This window comes from Atractosteus spatula, chromosome 2 (genome assembly GCF_055471065.1).
Source record: "Atractosteus spatula isolate fAtrSpa1 chromosome 2, fAtrSpa1.hap1, whole genome shotgun sequence".
Taxonomy (NCBI): Eukaryota; Metazoa; Chordata; class Actinopteri; order Semionotiformes; family Lepisosteidae; genus Atractosteus; species Atractosteus spatula.
In genome coordinates this window covers 43901382-43926636 of record NC_142707.1, presented here as the reverse complement: position 1 = coordinate 43926636, position 25255 = coordinate 43901382, and the positions used below count along the sequence as shown (strand labels likewise).

Sequence of the window (25255 nt, the reverse complement as noted above, 5' to 3'; positions counted from 1 at the left end):
AAATGATCGTTGGCTAAATTTCGCTGGAGGTACTTCTTGATGCATCTGATGATAAAAATAAGATTTGGTTTAGTTATTACAACAGATGTCCCATTCCCTCTGGGGTACAGGGCACTGCTTTTTCTCATTTTGTTTGAAATTTCTTTTAATATATTAGATTGATTTAATGGATTTAATAGTTAATACCTGGAAACATCTGCAAACATCCTGAAGGAAGTTTGTGCTGAAGCTATGACAGTAAAATACACGAAGTATATTTCGCTTTATTTAAATTCATAATATGTACGATAATAAAGTATAGATTGTGATGAGCTCAGCATCGACTTCCTTTTTACAAAAGCTCAACATAATCATTCCTACAATGTAGCTCCAGGTTATTAATCCATAACTACATTGTGTGTGTATTTTTTTTAAAAGACTCCATTTTCAAAAATAATTACCTAGCAAAATAAAACACTATAGGAGACCACTAAGATCATTTGATTCCATTTATCTTTGGTACAATAACCAGATAAGGGTATATGGGAGAATTTAGATAATTTAGAAATTAGCCAGTCAAACCTAACCTAAATGCATTTGGGAGGTAAGAGGGGGAAACTGGGAAACCTGACAAAAACTTACATGAACTCAGGAAGAACACGCAAACTCATAGACAGGTTTGACAAGCTGGAATTAAATTCAGGACTTTGAAGTTGTGAGACAGTTATGCTAATCACCAAACCACCATGACACCCATCAAAACTCACTGCCACTGTTCCTTTGGTGGAGAAAATGTTCCCCACACTTGTTCTGCACTATCAGTTATCTGTCATATTTTGGGTGTTTCTACAATTTTGTGAGTTGTAATTGCTCATGTCGTAATTCTGGAATTTAGAGAGAAGAAGAAATGTAAGTACTTGGTGTGTGTATAAAATAAGGTTTCACATTACTTACAAGAGTAATATAACATACAGTATTACGAGAGTCCTGTTATAGCTGACTTTTAACAGGATGACAGTCTTATTTGCTGAAATATATAATAAAAAGTGCCTGAACAGAGACATTTGACATCTTTTGTGCAAATACTAACCTTGAAAATGGGAATCTGAATAGAAGGATAAGCCTTGAAAGAAGATAATATAACTTGACACCATGGAATTATAAAAGTCTAATAGTTTTGGAAAATTGTAGCTCTTCCATTTACACATTTCCCTTTGAAGTACTGTAAACACCCCACCCACCCAGCAATTCAATTCCAGTAGTGCTGTGCCAAACAAATTAAAACAGCATTCACAGAACACTAACCCCCCTGCCACCTAGTAATCACGTTTTCTCACTGGTGATCGTTCCTGTTCCCAAAGTGCATAAAGATCAGAAGCTCACACTTCCAAATAGGAAGGCACTAGAGCATAAGCGTAACTGCATTCCTGACCATTTTCCAGATGCAGCAGACTAAAACGATGGAATGTGCAGCTTGTGATTAAATGTAATACTCATATACAGCATTAGAATTAAATTAAGAACTGTGATTACAGACATTACAGATGCTCGAAGTTAATGTTTTAAAAATGTATACTACATATAATATATGTATATATGAAATATATATTAATGGCTAGACATTTGTTATTAATCACCGTTTAGTCAAATGCAGGAGAATGCTACCTCTTGCTGACAGATATTTCAAGTAAAGAAAATTAAAAATTTTCAGAGAGGTCTTTCAGCATTCACTTTATGTTTGTCTTTTAGGAGATTAGAAAACAAAACACAACATCTCCAACAGTGGGGAACATAATGGGGTTTTTTTTCTGGGTATCTGGGTAAATCGGCAAAATCTGAAAAACAGAATACTTTCAATCGATGAAGCAGCTGGTTGTATTGTATATAATATCCTTATTACCATTTAAACTTTTAAAAAGAATCCGGGTCTGAAGAATCTTAGATCATTTTAGAGAGGGTGTTGAGAAAGGGTGCTGGCTACAACCTTGCTTGGGATCCCTGGTGATTTTTTCAAAGGGTACACTGGTGCCTTGAGTCCCACTCGGTCTTGACCTTGGGGTAATTCTGATGGTCATTAGTCACAATGCGCTAACATTGACTTTGCTCTTGTATTCAAATGAAGGAACCAACAGAATCCATCACACCTGCCTTAATGAAGGCTAAGCTTTAAATAGTTGCCAGCTTTATTGTATAACATGACCTTTTAATTTGTTGTACATGGTCTCCACAAACTGTCTCTAAGGTAAGTGCTGTGGAAGTCCTTTTTACAGAGATATACCATTTGAGAAACTGTGATCTTTAGAAAGACTACATAAATTAATTATATAGTTGTTTTTTTTCTCTTGAAAACCTTTGCTCATTCCTTTTTTTTAAAATGAGACTGCTTCCAGTTTGCTTTATAAGCTTGCTTTATTAACATAAGCCACCAACCTAAGTTTTTTTATGTTTTAATTTGACAAAGCCATATGAATGCCAAAGAAAATGCTGAACAGCAGAATAATTTAAATAAATGTCTTACTCTTTATAAAGAAAGGTCTTTTAGTTGGTTTTTGAGATTTTAATGTCACTGATTCATTTTTTAAACTTTTATCTGAATGAGTATTGCTATGAATAAATATTTTTGTGGAGAATATTAATTATTTTAAATGATTACGAATTTGCTAAGATTTCTTTCTCTAACAGTTCTTGTTACCCAGAGTACTGTATATAACCCAAAAATTCGTACCTACTCTCGTTCCCTCTTGTTCTTAACCTGCCAATCTTAACCTGATCTGCACCTCCTCCATGGAGCTGTCATTAAAATCAGTGCTTGAATTGGGCACATACTGTTGGTTTTTGCATACCGACACCTCTTGTTGAGTCCTGATACTTAATAATAATGGAACTAAAGAATTTCTCTGATAACTTTGTCATTTACAATTTTAAATAAACAGATCTGATTATGATCTGTAATGTGGAATTCTATAGTATACGTGTGCTTTTTAATCCTGTACATTAATTCATTGAGTTGAGATAAAAAATCCTGTGTTTCTTTCCTGTCCAGTTATTATAATGCTTCCATAGTGAATTCCAGCCCTTCTCAAATTGAGCATGAGTATGGCAATCAGTGTTTCTTTGATAAATAAGGACAAATTATGATGGAGTGAAACATATTTCTATCTTTACAGTCCATAGCCAAAGAGAGTACTTCTTGTTGTTTTTACTGGCGTTTAACTAATAAGCAGGCCTGTTTTGGGCAAAGATTTTACCAACATTAATTTTCTTGGAGTAGGGGACGGAGGTAATGGCACTTCTTTTTTCCACTTCAAGAACTGATTAAAATTGATCATTTTTTAAACTGGAAAGTAAGAGGATGTATTAAAAAGTTCAAGATTTTTAATCACATTAAACTTAATTTAAATGTGATTAAAATGTGATTTCCTCACAAATGTTATTTCTAAAACTGTTTTTTTTTGCAGGAAGGATATAGACTGCCTTTTAAAATGCCTTTTGTATTAAACTGGCACATTTTTTATTTCAAAATCTCATCTTTAAATTAAGTCTAAATATTGGTGTGGTAGGCCAGGTTTAGAGAGGTTTGCAATTACAACTGACCTGCCACTAGTGGCCGCTAGGGTGTGCATGGTGATACTGGTCTTGGGGAGTTTTTTCTAAGTGCTTTTGTAAGTTGTTTTATGGCCTGAAAAGGCCTAAAATAAAGCCTTCTGGACTATACGTTTTGGAATCATTGTGAGTTTTGTGTGGGCAGACAGCCTTGGTACAGGCCGTCACAGCAGTGTTGATTGGTTTGCTTTCCTAGCTCATCTCCATCATCGTCCCTGCTTCAGCTCCTTGGCTCATTCCACCTTGTGGGGAGTTCTGATGTTCTTGTTCCGATGGCCAGCCTAGTTTTCCTCCAGCCAACTGAGTTGAAGCCAAATCTGTATCTCAAGTTGCTCATGCAGTAAACCGCTAAACAGGGTTAGCCCAGAGCTATTACACTGTATTATGAGTGTATAGAATTAAGAAGGGTTTGAAAGTGGAATTAAAGCCCTTCTTTACAGCATTGTTTTACAATGGATTATCCAACTAATGGTGTAATTCAAACAGAATCTTATAGCTTAAGGGTTGAACTGTCTTCAACCATTTTTCTTCTTTGTGTTCAGTGAAGTGAACTGTCACTGATAACAAAAATAACATGTGCTACATTTTTTTCAGTGAGACTTGTTTTTTTATTATTTTCCAGCCTTGTATTAATGTTCCGTCTTAGATTTGAAAGGCCATTATTTAGGGCAGAATTTTTATTTATTTTTATGGAAGTATGTCTATATAGACAGGGTCCTGGAAACCACAATGTTAAATTTGAAACACTGAATTAATGAAGAATGAATACCTTTTTCTATCTTCATTCTCTGCAAAAGAAAACATAGCAAATCTAACTGCCCGACATTTGTGGACTATTTGCATTTGATTTACAGTAGTGTGCTAAGTTGTTATAGATTTTGAAATAAACCAAACTTTTAAGCAAAGCAAGGCAGTTTCATTGAGCATTAAAAACATTTTATTGACCAAATTAGGCATGAGAGTTCATGAACTGACTCAAAGCCGAGAATGCCAAAATAGAGAGATTTAACTCTAGATTATTAGAAATGCATGTCTTAATTAATCTCTGTCTGTTCAAAATATGAACATACAAAATTAATGTGTAAGTATAAGCATTAACAATGCATGAAACGTCATGCTTCATTTCACTAGGCAGGTGCATGTACTTTCCTTCCTGTTACTCATTAATCTCGGTTGCAGAAATGAGTATATTCATGCTGTTCTGAAGTATTTGAGACACCTTTTTAACACTTAAATATTGCATTTTCACACGCAGCACCTAACTAAAATCATCATTTTCAGCTACATATTGCACTTATACATTTGTGCTTTTAAAGTTTATATTTTCTGCAATTTTAGAACAGTAAATATTAAAGTTCTTATTCCTTTTAACTAATTAAGGATCTTTTTAAGCATAAAAATTCATATATACATAATACATACATAACAAATAAAAGTCATATATACATAAAAAGTCATAAATTCATTTCCATGCAGATCTATAAAGTAAGTCATTCTGCACCACATCAGTAGTCAAACTTCAGTGTAGGATCAATATTACACAGTCAGATTTAAATGTAACTTAAAAAAATGTATTGCAAAATCTGATGTTCTTGGTTTATCTGGAATCAGCTTCTTTTGTGTATTTTTATTAGTGACAAATTAAACCATTTTTTTACCTTTGAAGGGAAAACATATTGGCTTTGCGTAGAAAGCTGTATTTATTCCCCACTGTGAAATAAACCGCTAATTAAATTGAACATTCATTTCCTTTAGCTTCAACCATTTTTGATCAAGCTGCACTTTTGAAATACTTTGGGACCCACCTTCAAACTGTTCTGAAAATATGTTTCTAATTTCTTCTAAAGATCTGGTGTACAGGTATATAGAACTCATACATTGTCTTTGTATTTCTTTTTAATTCTTCAATCAAATCTTCTGATTAGACAATGTATATTAAATATTATGTATGTTATATACTGTATAGCAATTCCACGTATTTTATACATCCATTTAACTTTATATCTTCTTAAGAACAAGGACAATTTAACAAATAATTAGTTTAATTAAGTAATTAAGGGCTCAGTTTGAAAACCAGAAGATTTTTGGCCCTCCAAGGACTGGAGCTGGGTATCCCTGAAAAAAGGGACAAATCATATACTCCTTATTACAGTATGTGCGTCATGGTCCAGCTTTAACGTACTGTATAACATTAAATGAGTACTTTACTATACCTCAATATGCTATCAACAACATACATACATTACACAAGCCTGCAGAGTAAAGAGATGAGCTAAGGCCCTGCAGCTCTGACAATACTCAATCTGCATATACAGTAGCAAATTAAGGAAACCTGTGCCAATTTTAAACAAACCAGCCCTTAGCCAGTTGTGTACCACTCCATAACGATGTCTGGTGCCCAGTTTATCCTGAAGTAAATTAAAGAGCCCATATTCCACAAAAAGACCAACATGCATTCCAAATGGATATTTTTGGTCGTCAACCTCTTTGGGACCATTTGTCTAGGTTGGTAAATCACAATGTGGTATCTTTTACAGCTATAGAGATTCTAATTAAGATGGTTAATGAGCTTAAAATATGTTAAATTTACTACATTTTTGGTTATTCCAAAATCCCGTGATTATGGTGATAGAAACACACATTACACATACTTTTATTTTATCACATGTAATGTTTTTACTGATAAGACACTACTTCTTAATCTATCACCTTTTCTCACTTCTCTCCACAAAATATAAAGCTTAATATAATGCTTTTTTCCCATTTCCAGTACTCATTTTCATTAAAAATACTTACTACCAATACTTGCCAACACTATTTCTGAAATAGTTAACACTTAATAATAATAATACCTTACACTTCTGTAGCACTTTTCTGAACACTCTCTATTCACCACCACCAATGTGTAGCTCCCCCCGGATGATATGACAGCAGTCAGAGTACACCATTATGCTCACCACACATCAGCTACCACTGGGGAGGAGAACAGAGCAATGAAGCAAAATCAGAGATGGGGATTATTAGGAGGCCATGATTGGTAAAGGCCAATGGGAAATTTGGCTGGGACATCATGGTAACACCCCTACCCTGTAGGACTCATACAGACCTCAGAGTGAGCACCCCCTACTGGCCCCTCTAATACCTCTTCCAGCTGCATCCTTATCTTACCCAGGAGGTCTCCCATCCAGGCACTGGCAAGGCTGACACCTGCTGAGCTTCAGTGGTTTACCAGCTCTGAGCTGCAGGGTGATATAGCTGCTGGCATTTGAAAAAAAAAAATACGACAGCAGTGTTTTTTCACAGTTTAACAGCACTGTAATACTTTCCCTATAAGGTATTAAGTTCTGTATTTGTGAATTCAACATTTGCTGAAACCTCAGGGTACCTAACCCTTGTGAATACTGAGGTTTTACTGAAAATGCTTTTTCTCACAGGCTACTCACTATGGGTTTATTTTTCTAATGAGCCTTTGTTAAAGAAAGGTAGTTTTCTCTCTAGATAAAGCCATTTTTACCTTATCTCTGCTTCCTGTTGCCACTGGCCTTCAACTCAAGAGTGTAATTTGCAGCCTTCTGGGTTAATTAGGGTTGAAGCAAGGCATTTAAGCTACAGTGGTGTGAAAAAGTGTTTGCCCCCTTCCTGATTTCTTATTTTTTTGCATGTTTGTCACACTGAAATGTTTCAGATCATCAAACAAATTGAAATATTAGACAAAGATAACACAAGTAAACACAAAATGCAGTTTTTAAATGAAGGTTTTTATTATTAAGGGGAAAAAAAATCCAAACCTACATGGCCCTGTGTGAAAAAGTGATTGCCCCCTAAACCTAATAACTGGTTGGGCCACCCTTAGCAGCAACAACTGCAATCAAGCGTTTGCGATAACTGGCAATGAGTCTTTTACAGCGCTGTGGAGGAATTTTGGCCCACTCATCTTTGCAGAATTGTTGTAATTCAGCCACATTGGAGGGTTTTCGAGCCTTAACCGCTTTTTTAAGGTCATGCCACAACATCTCAATCGGATTCAGGTCAGGACTTTGACTAGGCCACTCCAAAGTCTTCATTTTGTTTTTCTTAAGCCATTCAGAGGTGGACTTGCTGGTGTGTTTTGGATCATTGTCCTGCTGCAGAACCCAAGTGCGCTTCAGCTTGAGGTCACGAACAGATGGCCGGACATTCTCCTTCAGGATTTTTTGGTAGACAGCAGAATTCATGGTTCCATTTACCACAGCAAGTCTTCCATGTCCTGAAGCAGCAAAACAGCCCCAGACCATCACACTACCACCACCATATTTTACTGTTGGTATGATGTTCCTTTTCTGAAATGCTGTGTTACTTTTACGCCAGATGTAATGGGACACACACCTTCCAAAAAGTTCAACTTTTGTCTCATCAGTCCACAGAGTATTTTCCCAAAAGTCTTGGGGATCATCAAGATGTTTTCTGGCAAAACTGAGACGAGCCATTATGTTCTTTTTGCTTAGCAGTGGTTTTCCTCTTGGAACTCTGCCATGCAGGCCATTTTTGCCCAGTCTCTTTCTTATGGTGGAGTCATGAACACTGACCTTAACTGAGGCAAGTGAAGCCTGCAGTTCTTTGGATGTTGTTGTGGGGTGTTTTCTGACCTCTTGGATGAGTCGTTGCTGCGCTCTTGGGGTAATTTTGGTCGGCTTGGCCACTCCTGGGAAGGTTCACCACTGTTCCATGTTTTCGCCATTTGTGGATAATGGCTCTCACTGTGGTTCGCTGGAGTCCCAAAGCTTTAGAAATGGCTTTATAACCTTTTCCAGACTGATAAATCTCAATTACTCTGTTTCTCATTTGTTCCTGAATTTCTTTGGATCGCAGCATGATGTCTAGCTTTTGAGGATCTTTTGGTCTACTTCACTTTGTCAGGCAGGTCCTATTTAAGTGATTTCTTGATTGAGAACAGGTGTGGCAGTAATCAGGCCTGGGTGTGGCAAGAGAAATTGAACTCAGCTTTCCAAAGATGTGATAAACCACAGTTGATTTATGTTTTAACAGGGGGGGGGGGCAATCACTTTTTCACACAGGGCCATGTAGGTTTGGATTTTTTTTTTCCCTTAATAATAAAAACCTTCATTTAAAAACTGCATTTTGTGTTTACTTGTGTTATCTTTGTCTAATATTTCAATTTGTTTGATGATCTGAAACATTTCAGTGTGACAAACATGCAAAAAAATAAGAAATCAGGAAGGGGGAAAACACTTTTTCACACCACTGTAAATAGGATAGTAGAAATATATTGAAGTTGGTCAGTTAGAAAATGCTACATGTGGTCATTATTGCCATCATAATCAAAATTCAAAACTTTAATCTTGTATAAAACTTTAAGAAACAAATTTTCATACTGGAACATGGTGGATGGAAAATTCCCCAAAATATCAACTACATTAGTGCTGCTGCCGTTAGCACCCATATCTTTCCTTAAATGTAATGTAAATTTTTATGGGATTAGGTAAATTCTGAGGTATAGTATTCCTTACCTGGTATTTACATCAGTTTAAATACTGTAAAATATGTGTATTATCACCCCTATTATTTTTAAAATCAATAAGTATCTGTTTTTAGGATGCCTTATGCAGTACCAGTAATAGAAAGAAACCAAAAACACTGAAATGAATTGCAAATCTTTCAGAATTCATCATAAAGGTTTTTCAGTTGTTAAGTATTCCATCAAAAATACCTTCTGAAAAAGAATTTCTAATCAAAATGAGAATAAATGTTGACTGAGGAAATACATCAGCACTGCCCAGCTTGAAAATTGTGTGTCTTCTATGGTCTTCACTGTGTGGTATGATTTCAGTTTGTTTCTCTTAAAAAGCTCATCCAAATCCTTTTGGAAAGGTCTTTATAGAAGCTATTTTGCTGCAGTAGGTGTTTCATATGTGAATTAGCAATCTATAGAAAGAAATCTGCTCTATGGATTTACGGACGAAACAAAGTCTAAATTGGGGTTATTTGTTATGAGGTATGAGTGATTTTATTTTAATAGTCAATATTATTTATGCAGATTTTGATTTAAACAGAAATTGCCAACACTTAATATTTCTGATTATGTAAAAATAGCTCCTAAACCTGATACAGCAATGAAATATCCATGTCATTTAATTTTGCATGTAGCTGTGAGTGGTATTTCCTTATCAAAGTTACAAATGTGGTGTTGTTTCTTGTGCACTGCTGTCATGGTTTGTTCATGGACCTGCCTGTGAAGTATTCATAGTTTTTTAGACACCACTAGGCTTGTTTCTGGTGTCATTCCAATACTTTGTGTTTTAATGTCAGAAAAGCCTTTTTTGCACAATCTCGGTCCATTTGTTTAAATGGAACACTCACTTTGCGAGTTAACACTCACTTTGTTTTAGAACTGTCACTCTCATCATACCCACAGTTTATTACATTGCAGTTTGTTGGAATGACTGTCACCAAATGTTTTGCTATTGATTGAAACCGTCATAAGGCATTAATAGACCAGACTCAAAGTACTCCTTTCTTCGAAATCAAAACCGTTTCCTAATTTTATTGCCTTAAATGGAGAAACATTTTGTAATAAAGCAATAACCTTAATGACTTTACAATTATAGATTTTTCTGTGCACTTTGCATGTCCAATTTATTCAAGTGATTTTTTTTAGAACATGATGCTTTCAAACCGTAAAGTGCCTTTAGTACCTTTTAAAAGCCCTTGGAGTGCTAAATGTTATTTGTTTTACTTAGGATTGTGGCTAATAAGTATGTTCCTGCAGAACTGCACTTTCACTATTAATAAAGATTTAGTATGCCCTACAAGTGCGCTATGCAACAGTGATATTCTGACATCCTTACCCGTCAAATTGTCAACACCTATGATACTCAATTCTATTATGGAAATCGTTGACAGATTCAAAAAATGCATATTAAAATGACATTTATTCCCATCAATCCTTATATATATATTATTTATACCTATGCACAACTCCCTACTTCAGTTTAAATTATTTTTTTTCTTTTTGTCTCACAGCTTAGGCTTTACAACAGCTTTATTTGCTATTTGTAAAATGATCTCTTTTTCTTTCTGACACCAATGGCATTCCTGACATTCCAATAATGTCCTTTAAAAGGCTTCATTACAAAATAAAACTCTATCAACACAATGGATTTTTTATTCTCTTACCATGAAACAAACTCAACATCTGCAGAAATTCACATTTCATGAGTTCCAAATATTACATACATAAACTGTACATATTATCCACATTTCTAGTTTCACCCTTGACAGAACAGTATGCATTCTGTTCTATGATACTGAAGATAGCTCTCAACCATTTCAAGGATGCAAGGAAAAACTATCAATTCTAAATCTATTCTACTCTAGTGAAAAACTGCAAAGCTATTTGCTCAACAAAAATGCTTTTCTTTACTGAGACGAAATATGAATTAATATTAAATATCTCCCACTGAGAAACAATGTAACAGTTTTTTGCACCCAACTGGCCAGGAGCTTTTTGGATAAGTCATTTTGTCATTTATTCATGCCAGTACCAATTTTGCACTTCGGAATAGCTGCACTAATTAGCATACCAGGGAACTATGTAGCTGTCTAAGAAAATCAAATCAAATGGGCATTTTTTTAGTGTCTTACATTGATTTCATGTTTGGTACATAGGAAAATCTCTAAAACAGCTTTTAATATATCACTTAGGTTCACAGTGCATGTAATATGTACTATAGCATACAGTATATCTCCTCTAACTAAACCATATACTGTAACAAGACTAACCACATTGCTGAGGACAGAATAGCATTCAATTTCAGAGTTTTTTTACAGAACTGTATTGGCTAGCTCATACTTTTTAGGATAAAACATATCCTTTAATGCTTTTTAGATTTCTTCTGCCTTTTTATCAAGATTCTGTGGGGAATGTTATCTTAACACCTACTGCTTTGTAGCTTTAACATTCTGGTCAACCTAAATGCACATTACAAGCAAAAGGAAATTTATATTCTGCTGAGCCTTTGTTCTAATTGCATTTTGCCTGGAGGAAGAGTCAGAGATGATTTCATTTTTTTCTGCAGATATCAATAGCCGTAGGAAGCATATGACTTCTTTTGGTGTTTAAGGCTTGTGGCTTTGTCATCAATTTGTAGAAAGACAATGAGAAAAAAAACAACACTGTTTCCATCTGTGGCCATTTTTATTGTTGCTTCTCATTACATTTATCTGTCATTTAGTTTTGTGAAACCCTTTGTGCATAGATAAATTAAACCATAGCGTGAAGCAGAAAACATTGGTCCCACTTTTCACCACATCTAATGTGGTTTATAAGTTACATTTTAATCAAAACACCCTGCCTGAGAAAATAAAATCTAATAGTACCAGAACAATGGTGAATTAAGTCAGTTATTCTCAAAGTGCCTAGTTGTTAGCATTCACCTTTAAATCCATCAAAGACAGCTGATTAAAAGCCTCAACAGACACCTGGGGCTCATTTTTTAATAAATCATACCCGCTAATGCATAATCAATACAAAATTTACAGGATATGAATTATTAATCAAGCATAACATGGCAATAGACTTGGCTCTCAAATGTGGATGGCATAATGATAGCAATGCACTGTTTTTCCACTTTGCACATCCAGTTATTTAAATGTGTTTATTGGCACAAACACAGGGCATAAATGGCTTAGTATTATTTTTATTGACATTTGTGTATAAAATGTAGTTGTTTCAATCAAATCTACTCTGATTTTTAGAAATGTTATTTCATAGCAATAGAATTGTTCCTTTCTAGCGTTTAATTGTGCAACTCAATTCCAGGTATCATGTGCAAATCAAGTGTTCTCTATATAAGTAAAAACATTTACATCCAAGAGCTATGACAGCTTTTACTATGACCTATAGCAATTTATGGCAAACGTAGGCACCATTGGTCTGCACACAATTTACAAGTGTAGAAGGTTTAGTGACCACAAAAGCCTTTTCTGATGGATGTTAAGCTGTTTCAAAGAATCACTGTAGTATGCCGTCCATTCTTGATTGTGTTTTAGAATCAATGACAGGACTATACAGTACTGGTCAGTAGCATGTTGTCTTTGCAAAGGAAAATGAGGAGAGTTCATATTGTACTATCTGACACCATGCCAAATTGTTGGTAGTGTTGGTTTCCTGAATTTGAAAAAAAACAACTATATTACATAGTACTGGTACTGGTCAAGAACTGGTTGTTCTTGTCACTTTAAGTAACACCTTAGTCGAATATAATAAATGCTTACACAGCCTATATATGGGCCTACCTGGACTGTCAGTCTTGCATTTACAATTCATTGGAGTTACTGAAACTGGAGGGTCTATGACTGGGTTCCTCTTTTGTTTTTTTGAATTCCTTTGCATATGTCTGTTTATCTAGCAGTGTATTTTTTTAAACATTATGTTGTTCTTATGTAATAAATCATATATTTGCAACTCGACATCTGTGTATGAAATAGGGTTAGTACACTAGGGCTCACAACGACATTAAATCCTATTTAACTGACATTTATTAATACCTGGAACTCATTATGACATGCAAAATAGATAGCTCCCAAGGGCAGAGTTATAATGAGTATAAAGTGTACCACACACTTACTGCCTCCAGTTGTTCCTGGTTTTCTAACCTGAAAGCAGAGATGCTTACACCATATATATTAGCATCATGCATAAACAACTTCTGAATATTTTTAATATGTTTTTAGAAAATGTGCTGATTGTGTATTCCCATTTAAGTGGGATTATGAATAGACTTATATGGTGCTCTGATCAGATATCCCTTTGACTGCTCCCTGCACTGCGTTTTGTACAATTCCTCTGTGTCTACTAATGATGCAATTTTCGTTTTTAACAGAGGGGTGAAGTTTAGATATTTTTATTTTAATTAAAAAATCTGGGACAGAGACAATTGCTAATCAAGCTTCTACATAAAAAAAAACTGTATTTATTATTTTCTTATGAAATTATGAAAGATTTTAAATTTAAATTATTTCCAAGGTAGTCACTGACAACCACTGCACAAGGTCACAAAACTGACCTTTCAGGCCACTGTTCATAATGCTGTGTCTGTCCCAAATGACCAATTGATTATGTGACTGGCCATTCAGAAAAGAACATAACTAGCATCCTCATTAGGTCACTGAATGAACCACCCTGAGCTCAATAAAGACGTCTCACACACATTTGTACATTTATTTTTTTGGTTTGTAGAGACTGCCATTACTCCCATTTGTTTTTTATTACTGTACACTACCAGAATATAATTGGACACAAGGTGAAAATAGACCCAAAAACAGTTTTGAGACTTAGATTTTATAAGTGATGCCATTTGGTTATAAAAATTGATACCATGTGCTTCTGTTATTGTGAGGACATTTTCTTAAATATTTTCCCCATTAACTGTGTAAGTCTATGCCTTGCTACAAATCATCCACCTCTAAAGGAAACTGGAGTCTCACTCAGAAATGAATTTTTGATACATTATGGTATATGTAACACAGGAGGACTAGATGGCATAAAGTTCTATTTGATCTTTGAGTGACAGATTTAAATTTTCTGGCATTCAAGGATCAAACCTGGCAAAGGTTTCTAGTTTTCATTCCATATGAACTGTTCATTTCTTACTTTGAAGTAATTATTTAAATTAACTTATAAAAGTACTAGGCTGCCTTTTCACAATTGTCTAGAAACACTTGCCTACAAAAGAAGTCAACATTCAAGACCATGAGTTCAAACTTAGGTCCTCATTAGTCTTCTCCTTAGCCTCTGGGACAGCTGCCCCTCAAGCCTTTGTATTGTCATCTTCTTTCACACAGTTATGATTTTCTAACTGTCCTTGCACTACGTTCTGAAGGATAGAGTAAACCACATGTCTTTATGTTTTGGTTTTAATGCATTGAATGTGTGAACCCCCTATTATTGTGAAAATCTGACACAGTAGACATTAATCTGGTATATTGAATGTCAATAATTTATTAAGAACTATGTGCAGTAAAAGCTGTTATGTTGAAAAATATCAGGTTACACACTGCTCTTGTCTTTCTTGGGCCATTTGCTTTAACATACTTCTACCTGTATATTTTATGCTTTAGCTTCCCTCTTTAGGCATCTTAAAATGATGTTGGTAGGTCTAGAAATTCTCCTCCATCCACTCAGCACCTGGGAAGCTCTTTCCATCTTCTACTGTCGATGATTATCCACCAATATTAGAATGTACTTCTTCCATTTAGTGATCTTTAGTAGTTTTTGTGAGTCCCAGGTTTAACCATAACTTAAATCACTATAATTGGTATTTTATGAAGTAAATTCTTTATATATATTCTGTATATACACATTACAGCAATGTTCTTTATGTAATCTGGTAATATTATAGCTTTGAAAATCTTCTTTAATTTATACAATAAATTTAAATCTCCTTGATATATATTTTTCATCAACCTACAGTACTGTACTTGTGCTGTACGTGAATATACTGTATACATAGCTAATCTACTTGTAGCATTTATTTGACTATTCCTGGTCTTCTTATATCCTCACTCATCAGCATTTATATTTAAAATAATAAATAATAAATAAACCTTCCAACTCAAAATTTCTTCTTTAGTTCCTGTAGTTTGCATTTGCATTTTCTTCCAGTTTTTCCATATTTTTGGGATATATGGTGCTATTGAACATTGCGCATTTGACCTTGAACCACTATTTTGGCAGATTGAAATGGTTGAAATTGCTTATTATTTATTCATGTAAGCTCCTACAAATCACAGAAAATTATGCATTAAAATGGAGAATCACTTTGGAAAATAAGACTATTTTCTGACAGATTAATGGGTGGAAAAATTCAGCAGATTATTACCCATTGGAAAGGATGCCTTTTTAGAACTAACTTTGGAAATATCCATTAAATCATGATGTTGGTAATACTGAAGGACAATTCAGCTATTCAGCTGCTAAAAAGCGTGGTCAGAATCTCTCTACACATATACAGTGCCTTGCAAAAATATTCAGACCATTCCTATGGTGTCCCATTTTGTGGTATTACAAAATAATGCATAAACTTCTTTGTGTCTGATTAATATTGTAGTCAATGCTAGAATGCTCAAACAGAAGACGGTAAGATATGCTACAGTAAATCTTAGCAAAGGAAAAAAAAATTGAAATATATTGATACATAAGTATTCAGGCCCATGCACTCAATAAATGGATGAAACACCTTTGGCAACAATTGGTGTCACAAGTATGTTTGGGTAAGTGTGCTAATGTTGCACACCAGCTTGGTGAAATTCTTGTCTGTTCTTCTTGGTAGATTTGCTCAAGCTCTCTCATGTGGCTTGGGCATTGCTTATGGACAGCAGTTTTAAATTGTTTCTAGTTCCTCTATCGTATTCATGACAGGACTCTGACAACTTGGGATGGATTTTCCACTCTACCATACAGGCCACTTTTGTAGAGTGACTGGGATATTGTCGACATTTTCTCCTACTTCAGTCACTGAGCTCTTTCACAATCACCATTGGCATCAGAATTGCATCCCTAACCAGTTTCCTCCTTGCCCAGCTGCTCAGTTAGGAGATAATGCGTTATCTCGGCAATGTGTGTGGTATGATACAGATTCTAGTTCTTTTATAATCTGCTTCACCATCCTCAAAAAGATATTAATGGTCTTTGAAATGTTTTTAGGCCCTTCTCCTGGTTTGTGCATTTATACAAACTTATCAAAGAGCTGTTTGGAAAACTTCTTGGTCTTCATGATTTAATCATTGCTTAAAAATTCTCCACTTAAAGAACCTCACAGAGACAGGTACATTTGTTGGGAAACATGTGAACCACTATTAGTGCACACAGACAATGGCCACTCAACTAATTGTGCACACAGGAAAAAGTTTGAATATTTCTACAATCATGATTTTCCCACTTTTGTATCAATTATCCATTTACTTTTTTACTTTTTTGCTGTGAATGTGTGGTGTAGATTGTGTGGATAACTTTAAAGCAACAAAATGTGAAAACTGCAAGGATCCAAATGCATTTGCAAGGCACTGTGTTTGTCTTCTGTATGATGACAAATGTTTATCCGGGTGAAATTCAAAATATCAAGCCTTAATGCTACATTTTTCTTTCTTTTTAGGGGGAATATTTGAATCCATTGAAAGTGGTCCTTCAGGAGCAGAGGAATTAGCCTTCAAATTTGCTTTAAACACAATCAATAGAAACAGGACACTACTGCCAAACACAACACTTACATATGACATCCAAAGGATAAACATCTACGACAGTTTTGAAGCCTCAAGAAAAGGTAAAGTAGGATGATTTTCAACTTTGACTCTTAATATCTGATGAGGTTATATTTATTGTTAATTTAAATAACTTTGTTCCAAATGTGTACTGCTGTCAATGCTTGGAAGAGGTCTACTTTCAATGCAACATATATAGTAGTATGTAAATGCAGGGTGGAAAGAAAAAAGTTTCAGCCCTTCTCAGCCCTCAGTGTCACTTGCTTTCTTACATATTGGTTTTTATGGTGAAAGGCATGCAACACAAGTCAAAGAATCCTGTATAGGCATAAAGCAATATGTACAGGATGTGCAATCAGTCACTTTTCCTGTTGCTGAAACAAAAGGTGCAGCTGGCTCAATTCATAAAAACAATGACATGACAAGCCTGGCTTGTTAGTGACAGTGTATCTACCCACCACCGATATCAAGTAAATAATGATACTCCAACTCAATTGAATTCATTCACATACCTTTGTTTGGCTTTTTCAATATTATATTTAACATATAGTAGTTGAATTACCCCTGTTTTTATGAGTAGTAAATGAAATTGCCGTTCTGATTTACTGTCATCTTTGTATTTTGTTCTTTTCTCTGGCTGTATACTGTATGTATATACAATATGCACATACTGCAAATACACATACTGTATATGACTAGTTACTGATGCTGATTAAAGATAATTACTATGCAACAATGTTATGTGTATTCAGTTAATTTAAACACATATGTTTTAAATGCCTAAGCTTTAGCATACCTTTAATAGTTTTACATTGTGGCACTACATGCTTTATTTAATTTGGCAGCATTTAATTTAATTTTTCCAGTGTTATTCATTTTTTAGACCGCATGAGATACTTTAAATATACTGTACAGCCATTTGTTCAGTAAGAGTAAAAATTAAAAAAGAGCTCCAAAATTAAAAAGAACCTACAACTAAAAATTAAAAGAATGTCATTTGTTTCATAAGTATTTAGAACAAAATACACAGGACATTCAATTCTCAGTCTTCATAAAATGCTTCCTTTCTGGTACATTATGAGCTTTTGATAAAAACAAAAACTCTAAATGTACTGTGCATTTTTTGGTTATACTGTACATTTATGAAAATGTGCTTTTATTTTCACAATGGTCTGTTTCTGTTCTATGATGTAATTCATAACAACAACATTCCACATAAACCCGTTGACAGTAACATTGTTTCTTTGCCAGAGGTGGCTTCTTCCTGTGCAAAGTAATTCTGCAATTAAGCACTGGTTTGTGCTTTGGAATAGGTCAAAGGTTGGAGGTCATCCAGAGCTTTTTATGGAGATCCCCCTGGCTTGTTCAGTTTGTGCTTGAGTGTCTGCAATCCACCTCTTTCCAGTTATTTCTTAAAAATTGCTCTCTGATTACTTCAGAAATCATGCAGATACTTTTTATATCCATATCACAGTGTGCCAAGGCATTTTTTTTCAAAACTGCTTGAAGTAAATGGCACAAACAACCTAAAAGACATACAGCACAATACTCAGTTAAACAACTTTGTGTATGAAGCATAAGGTAAAACATTCAAGGATGACCATACATTTCTGTTCAAATGTCATCCACATGTGTCCTCTTATCCCACTTTTTTTATCCCACTTTGTGCTCGTCGCTTGGTGCTGGGATAGGCTGTGGCTCTCCTTCAACCCTGTACTGGACAAAGTGTTTAGAAAATGGATGGATGGAAACATATTTCCCTATTTTGTAATCACCGCATCTCCTTCTAATTCTTCCAAACTAATAAAAAATGCCTATCAAGGAATTGTGAGACTTTCAGTTTTCATAATTATGATAAAACAAACACTATGAAACTTCTGCACAGCCGTCTAGCATTGTTCTTAATATTTAATTAGAAGGGTGCAGGAAATATACAATACAGTATTTGACACTGAAATCAGCAACTTATTTTGACTATGCACTATATTGATTTAATTATTTTCATATGTATTTTATGAAGTAATTATTACTCACTTAATTATCTTTTTCAAATCTATAATTAAATATGCTCTCAATAATGTTGAAATATCCAAATACCTACACAGGAGGTGTGGACAATGATCATTTCCTGGTAGACTGTAATGCTTCATAACCTAATATATTATGTGACTTCTTCCTTTTCAGATTCTATTATCCTGTATGCCATGGATGATGCACATTCCTAAGTTAATTGTTTTGGCTATATGTGATTACTACCTGGTTTTAATTATTGAAATGTAAATACAATGTGGTAATTAAAGATATACAATGATCTCTTCACAATCCAACATAAGAAAACAGTTATGCATTATTTAAACAAACAACAAATAATGTCTGAATATTTATGCCTTGCATTGTCGTCTGTCATTACTAAAACATTACAACAAATCATATCTGACCTTATTAAACTATAGGAATGTAGTAACATAATTATGTGTTAGCTGGCAAAGCCATTCAACCAAATTGCTGAGTGTTCTGAGTGTGTGTTAGCTATAAACTATCTTACACATTTAAATGCTGAAGTCACATTGATTTAGTTATTTATTTTATATTCATTTTCCACAGTTACTGCAGGGTATAGTACTAATTAAATTAGTCAGGCTTATCAAATGTAACTGAAACAAATTACAGAAAAAATATATTTAAACGCAAATAAAAACAGACAATTGGTTTCAGATAATTGTTCTGAAATTAAGTATATGATATATTGAACTCCTGTCATAGCTTATGGAAAGCATTATTTTAACAGTATACAAATAGTATGTCTACAGTTATTTTGTGCAAACACTAATCAGTTGTTAGGTAATGGGAAGTAAAATGATCTAGTATATCTGGTAAATAACATACTTGATTTGAATAGTACTTGCTAGCACATTTGGTTTTTCTTCTCTCATCATTGACAGAATTCTATCTCCTCTTCAGCCTGTGATCAGCTGTCTCTTGGGGTTGCTGCCATCTTTGGCCCCTCTCATAGTTCATCGGCCAACGCTGTACAGTCCATCTGCAATGCCCTTGGAGTTCCTCACATTCAGACAAAATGGAAACACCAAGTCTCAGACAACAGGGACTCTTTCTACGTCAGCCTTTATCCTGACTTCTCATCTCTCAGTCGAGCCATCCTGGACTTGGTGCACTTCTTCAAATGGAGAACAGTCACAGTGGTGTATGATGACAGCACAGGTAAGGCATGTTTAAGTATATTTTGTAAGACGAAGGTGCTAAAAAAATACATCCTTGTGTTTTGTTTTATTCCTGTAAATTAATATTGTTCAATAATCTGTTTTTTTTCCCCAAAAGAGCAAAAATGTTCCGCTAAAATGGTGTTTTTAGATAAAATGGCTTGTTAGAAATGTAGTATAGTGCATATTTCACAATTCTAACTGTCCTCACAGTGATCTTGCTGCTGGTTTTGATCTGGGCCAGAAGGATTCCATGCATTGACATCAAAGTGCTGTTATTAACTCTGCTTGAAGTGAAATTGATTTTTGTTCGTCTTAATGCTCCTGTTAATTAAAATGTAAATGGACACGATGATTTCAGACTGAGGTTAATAGTGACTTGGTATATGGTCGCAAGCTTAAAATTAGAGGGATCTTATGAGAATAATTCCGAAATGAACCCTTGACCAATCACTCACCTGCTGAGCAGCTCTCATACTATACATCTGAAAATTTGGGGGTTTTGTGAATCATTTATGTATGCAGTAGGTTTCTTACCTGTAGATAAATAGCTTGGATTATCAAAAATTTACATTTACCACATCGATGCATTATGCATTAATATACAGTAACTTAGGCAAGCCTGCTCTCTAATCAACAAACGTAATTACCATTAAGCATAATAGTCATTTGTTTTTATAAGAATGGATATATTCTGATAGTTATATTACTTACTTAAAGAAAATTGCTATTGATTTAACATTACTGTTCTGTTGTATATGTATGAGGGTGTATAAAAATACAATTATGACAGTTAAAATCTGCATTTTTATGTCATGTGGGAAGATTTACCAAAACAAATAACAACAACTGCTTACGTGTTGCTTACGCTTATTAAGAAATCTTAAATTTGAAGAACTGTATAAATATTTAGGAGTTAAAGAACATGTGCAATTCAAAATGGATTCATGAAAGAAAAATAAAAAAGGTGTAGTACAGATGGAAAAGGTTAACAAACAGATTAGTACTGTTATCCACATAGTGGCATACAGTTTTATTAACATAAACTGGATAGAAATAGATTTACAAAAACTAAACTGAAAATAATAAGTTTTGATGATGCAGCATATACTGTACCATACTCCAGATAAGACACTAAGACTGAGAAGGAAAAAGAACCCTAATATAAAATTGAAAACGCACACAACACAACTATTATTGGATTCCTTATGTTTCTTTATGAAAAGAAGGATGAACTTTTCCAGACTAAGCATCAGCTGAACAAGAATACGTGTTTAATCACCAACGAGACAATCAAATATCATGGAAACACTGATGTGATGTCAGACGAACAACATAATTTACATGAAACAGAGAAGGACAGAAAATACAAGAGGGAAGAAAAGTCCTACAGTAACAAATGTCAAGGGAGTGGGAAGATAATCTATGTTATGGTGCTTACCCATAAGAAATAGAAAAGGGCTGATATACTGTAGATAATGAAAAAGCAAAGCAAAGATTAAACAGTGGTGGACTAAAGACTGAAAAGGAAGGGTTCATCCTAGCAGCAACAGATTTAAAAACATGTTCATTCTGAAATAGCATAATTAAGGACAGCAACAATTCAATGTGTGATTTATGCAACCAATCTGAAAAAAAAGTATTGAACACATAACCCCAGGTTGCTGCATACTAGCACAAGCTGAATAATGAATACCAAACTGCATACACCAAAAGACACAACAAAGCAGCAGGCTACTGTATATTCATTAGAAAATGTGTTTTCAATATGACCTACAGTATCTGTTCCACTGAAATAGTCCCAACACAAAACCCAAAGAGTGAGCGAAAATGAAATTGTAACTACTCTGGGACATGCCAAACCATACAGACAGGGAAATCAATAGACCTGACATAATGAGTAAATCTCCAAAGACAAAGCTGAAAGAAAATGCTACATTGTTGACATGTCAGTACTTGCACACACTATAGACATGTATCAGCAAAACAAACAAATTATATAAAACAAATGTATTGAAATATAAAACAAAAGAATATAGAATATCAAAGACACATCCAGTCTTGCTTGGAAGATCATACATCCTGTATTAAGACCAATTTTCTCCAGTAATTTTTGTTATTCTGTAATTCACAGGGCAAACATGGATTAACATTTTAACAGCAAAAAAGACAAAATCATATTATTTATTAATATGACATTTGCTGCCAAAGCAACTCATACCACTTTACAGAATAATAATTAATAATCTTTAAGAGTTACAAAAGGCAGAATTAAACACATAAAGCAAAATAAAACAACCTTTTCTCACATAATAGAATTGGACTAAAAGGAATAGGATAAAAAGAACTATTATAAAAATGCAGATTGAATGAAGACTTAAAGATTTCAAATAAACCTGAATCCTTAAAATGGAGGGAAATAGTTCTATAGTTTTGGGGTCTTAAAACAAAAGACAATTCCTAATTTCCTTTTACAGTTCAATCTAGGAATATAAAGCAAGCTAGCATTAATCAAGGCTATGAATATACAGGCAATGATGTCACTGAAGTGTGATGAATGCCATGATTCCATGGAAGGAAACATTAAATGACGTAAACAAAAGTGTTAGCTAGTGAAGTTTACCATAGGTGAAACGTACAGTATACTATAGATAAAACAATTGGTCCAAGCAGAAAGTCCAGTTTTGATATACATTAGCACAAAAGCTATTTATAGACCATGTGTAATTGTCCAAATGCACATAAAGGATATTACTGGTAGAACATGCAAATTAGCTATGTATTACAGGAGTGACAGTTTCAACATGGAACAACATGGAATGGTAGTCGTACCCCTATTGTATGCGTAACTGTCTGTAAAAGTGTAGAGACTAGACAGTGTGAGAGACATTGCACCAGGATGTCAGGGCTAAAACCTGGCACTCACAATATCAACAACCATAAGCAGTTCTTGGCTTGCTCACAGTCCTGGTCCTAATAGCATTGAACACCGCTGGAATGCCCTGGAATAACGAATCATTAAGAGACCACAAAAGTCATTTTCTCTCACTGTTCTGCAGACACTGCCATGGGAAAATGGCATGGTGCTCTCTGGCAATCCATCAAAAAGTAGAAAAAAGTGTCCCTTTTTGGATTGCAGCAGTCATTAAAGACCATTGTGGTCTTACACCGTGTTAATTAAATTTTGAATAACTCTCCTTTTATTGTGTGTCGTTGCTTTTACATTCTGATTTTCTACCCTCAGGGGATAATTGATTATAAAAAATGCAATTTCTTAATGGAATTACAAGTGACCTATGCCTAACTGAGTTATGTGTTTACCATTTTCTTTAATTGTGTTGGTTTAAAGGTGACTGTGTATCTCAGTATTTTCACTGACTGTAGCATGGAGTTGTAAATGTGCAAATCATTAAAATAATATTGTAGAATGGAAACATTCTATTGCATCATTTCAAAACAATTTATAAAGCAGTCATGATATTTAAAGGAAGGACTATTTTGAGGCTTTCTTTACTTTTGTTTTTTTTTTTATCCAGGGAGATCTTAAGGTCTGTGGTACATTATATTTACTCTCATACTTTTGACCTTTTATAAGCTTTTCATAAGGTTGAAATTAAATTAAAACATTTATTATGTCTACCATATTATTTCTAATAAGTGCTATGTAACTCAACAGAGACCATGTCAACCTCTTGTCAGACCTGACAAAAAAATCAATAGCTTTTATGTTTACTCAAAAAAAACTCCTTTGTGTATGTTCCAATATAAAGTTATACCTTGAATATGATTGAGCACTACGGGAAAATATCACAAAATACCCCAGTGTACTCCATATCCAGTATTCTCTTTCAGATTGATCCTATGACTGAGTGAATATACTGTAACACTCGAAATGTTAATGAATATAACACTAAAAAAACTAAATAACATTATGCTACATTTTATCCATATCTGTAATCATTAGGTGCAAAATCTAAAATTGCATCTAATCTTTTTCTTTAATCTAAACATCCGCTACATCTAGTGTGTAGTATACCACTAGGATTGTGATACCTTCAAGTTTCTATATTCCATTACATTTGCCTTTTATCCTTTTAAGAGTAAAAATAATAAAAGCCTTAAATACAGCCTGCTTCAGGTAATTCTTTTTGCAAAGTTTTCAAGATACAGCCGATATACTGGTCCTGGAGGACTTGTATATTTGCAGAACAGTTTCATTCCAACTGTTCTCTGAAGAACTAAAGCAGTTCATTTTGAGCTCAACTGGACAAATTTAACAGCTTCTGCCAGCTCTTCAGTCACTGGTGCTTTAAAGAGTTATAGAAAACCTGCAGATATGCTGGAAAAGGAAAGTCACCTGTAATGCAACCAGCTGCTAAGGTACAAATTATATTGGTTATATCTTTAGATGACACCTCATTATAGTCATCTTCAGCTTTTATTTATACACTGCTGGAAAAAGACCGCCTAAGGATTGTTCCACAAATGTCTGTCTTCAGCTATTCTCTTCTAACATTAAATTAATTTACCACATGATCCTAACTATGAGAAGCATTATGTTTTAGGGTTATAGGTGTCTATTTAATTTCCATTTGATAAAGCTTAAGAGTTTTTACAAGGCCATTGTATTAGTATTCTTGATAATGGCAGAGAAAAAACATGTTTTAAAACTTCATCCCAACCGCCTCTCTATGTAAAAAGTAGAAACAATAAGACAAATTAAAAACTGGACGTCATGTCTGACATTCAGTGATATCTGGTATATCGTACTGGCATGAAGGAAGAGAGCTGATCTGAAAGTCATTTTCTTTGTTGACCCTAGCTGTTTCCACACAGCTGTTTGTTTCTGCATGGGCAACAGGCATTATGGTTAAGGATACCTTGAGGCAGCAGTCCTTTGTTTACAATCACAATGAAAGCATATGCTCTCATTTTCAGTGCTTTTTGTGTTTGTTTTGTAGTTGCTGGTCATTATGGGGTCTTAAGGAAGTGAAAAAGATTCTTTAGCGTAATAGTCAACAACAGTATGCACATCGTTCTAGCTGATTGCTTGGATAGCGATCAATTACAAAAGAATGAAAAATGTAAATATGATATTATTAATTATTTTACAGCTAAAGTTGGCTTATTTGAGTAGAACTGAATTGTTCACTAAGCTTGCTATAAGCATATATGGTCTCTGTATGGTATTATATGTT

At 34.4% G+C, this 25255-nt stretch overlaps 1 protein-coding gene across 1 annotated transcript in view; it reads left to right on the top strand.

Moving 5' to 3' along the window:
- grik2 (glutamate receptor, ionotropic, kainate 2) overlaps positions 1 to 25255 on the top strand; it is a 272439-nt gene that overhangs the window by 70589 nt on the left and 176595 nt on the right. Inside the window, exons 3-4 of the mRNA XM_088906563.1 lie at positions 16734 to 16901; positions 19801 to 20058. Of these exons, the coding sequence (XP_088762689.1) occupies positions 16734 to 16901; positions 19801 to 20058 (426 nt within the window). The remainder of the gene's footprint in view (positions 1 to 16733; positions 16902 to 19800; positions 20059 to 25255) is intronic.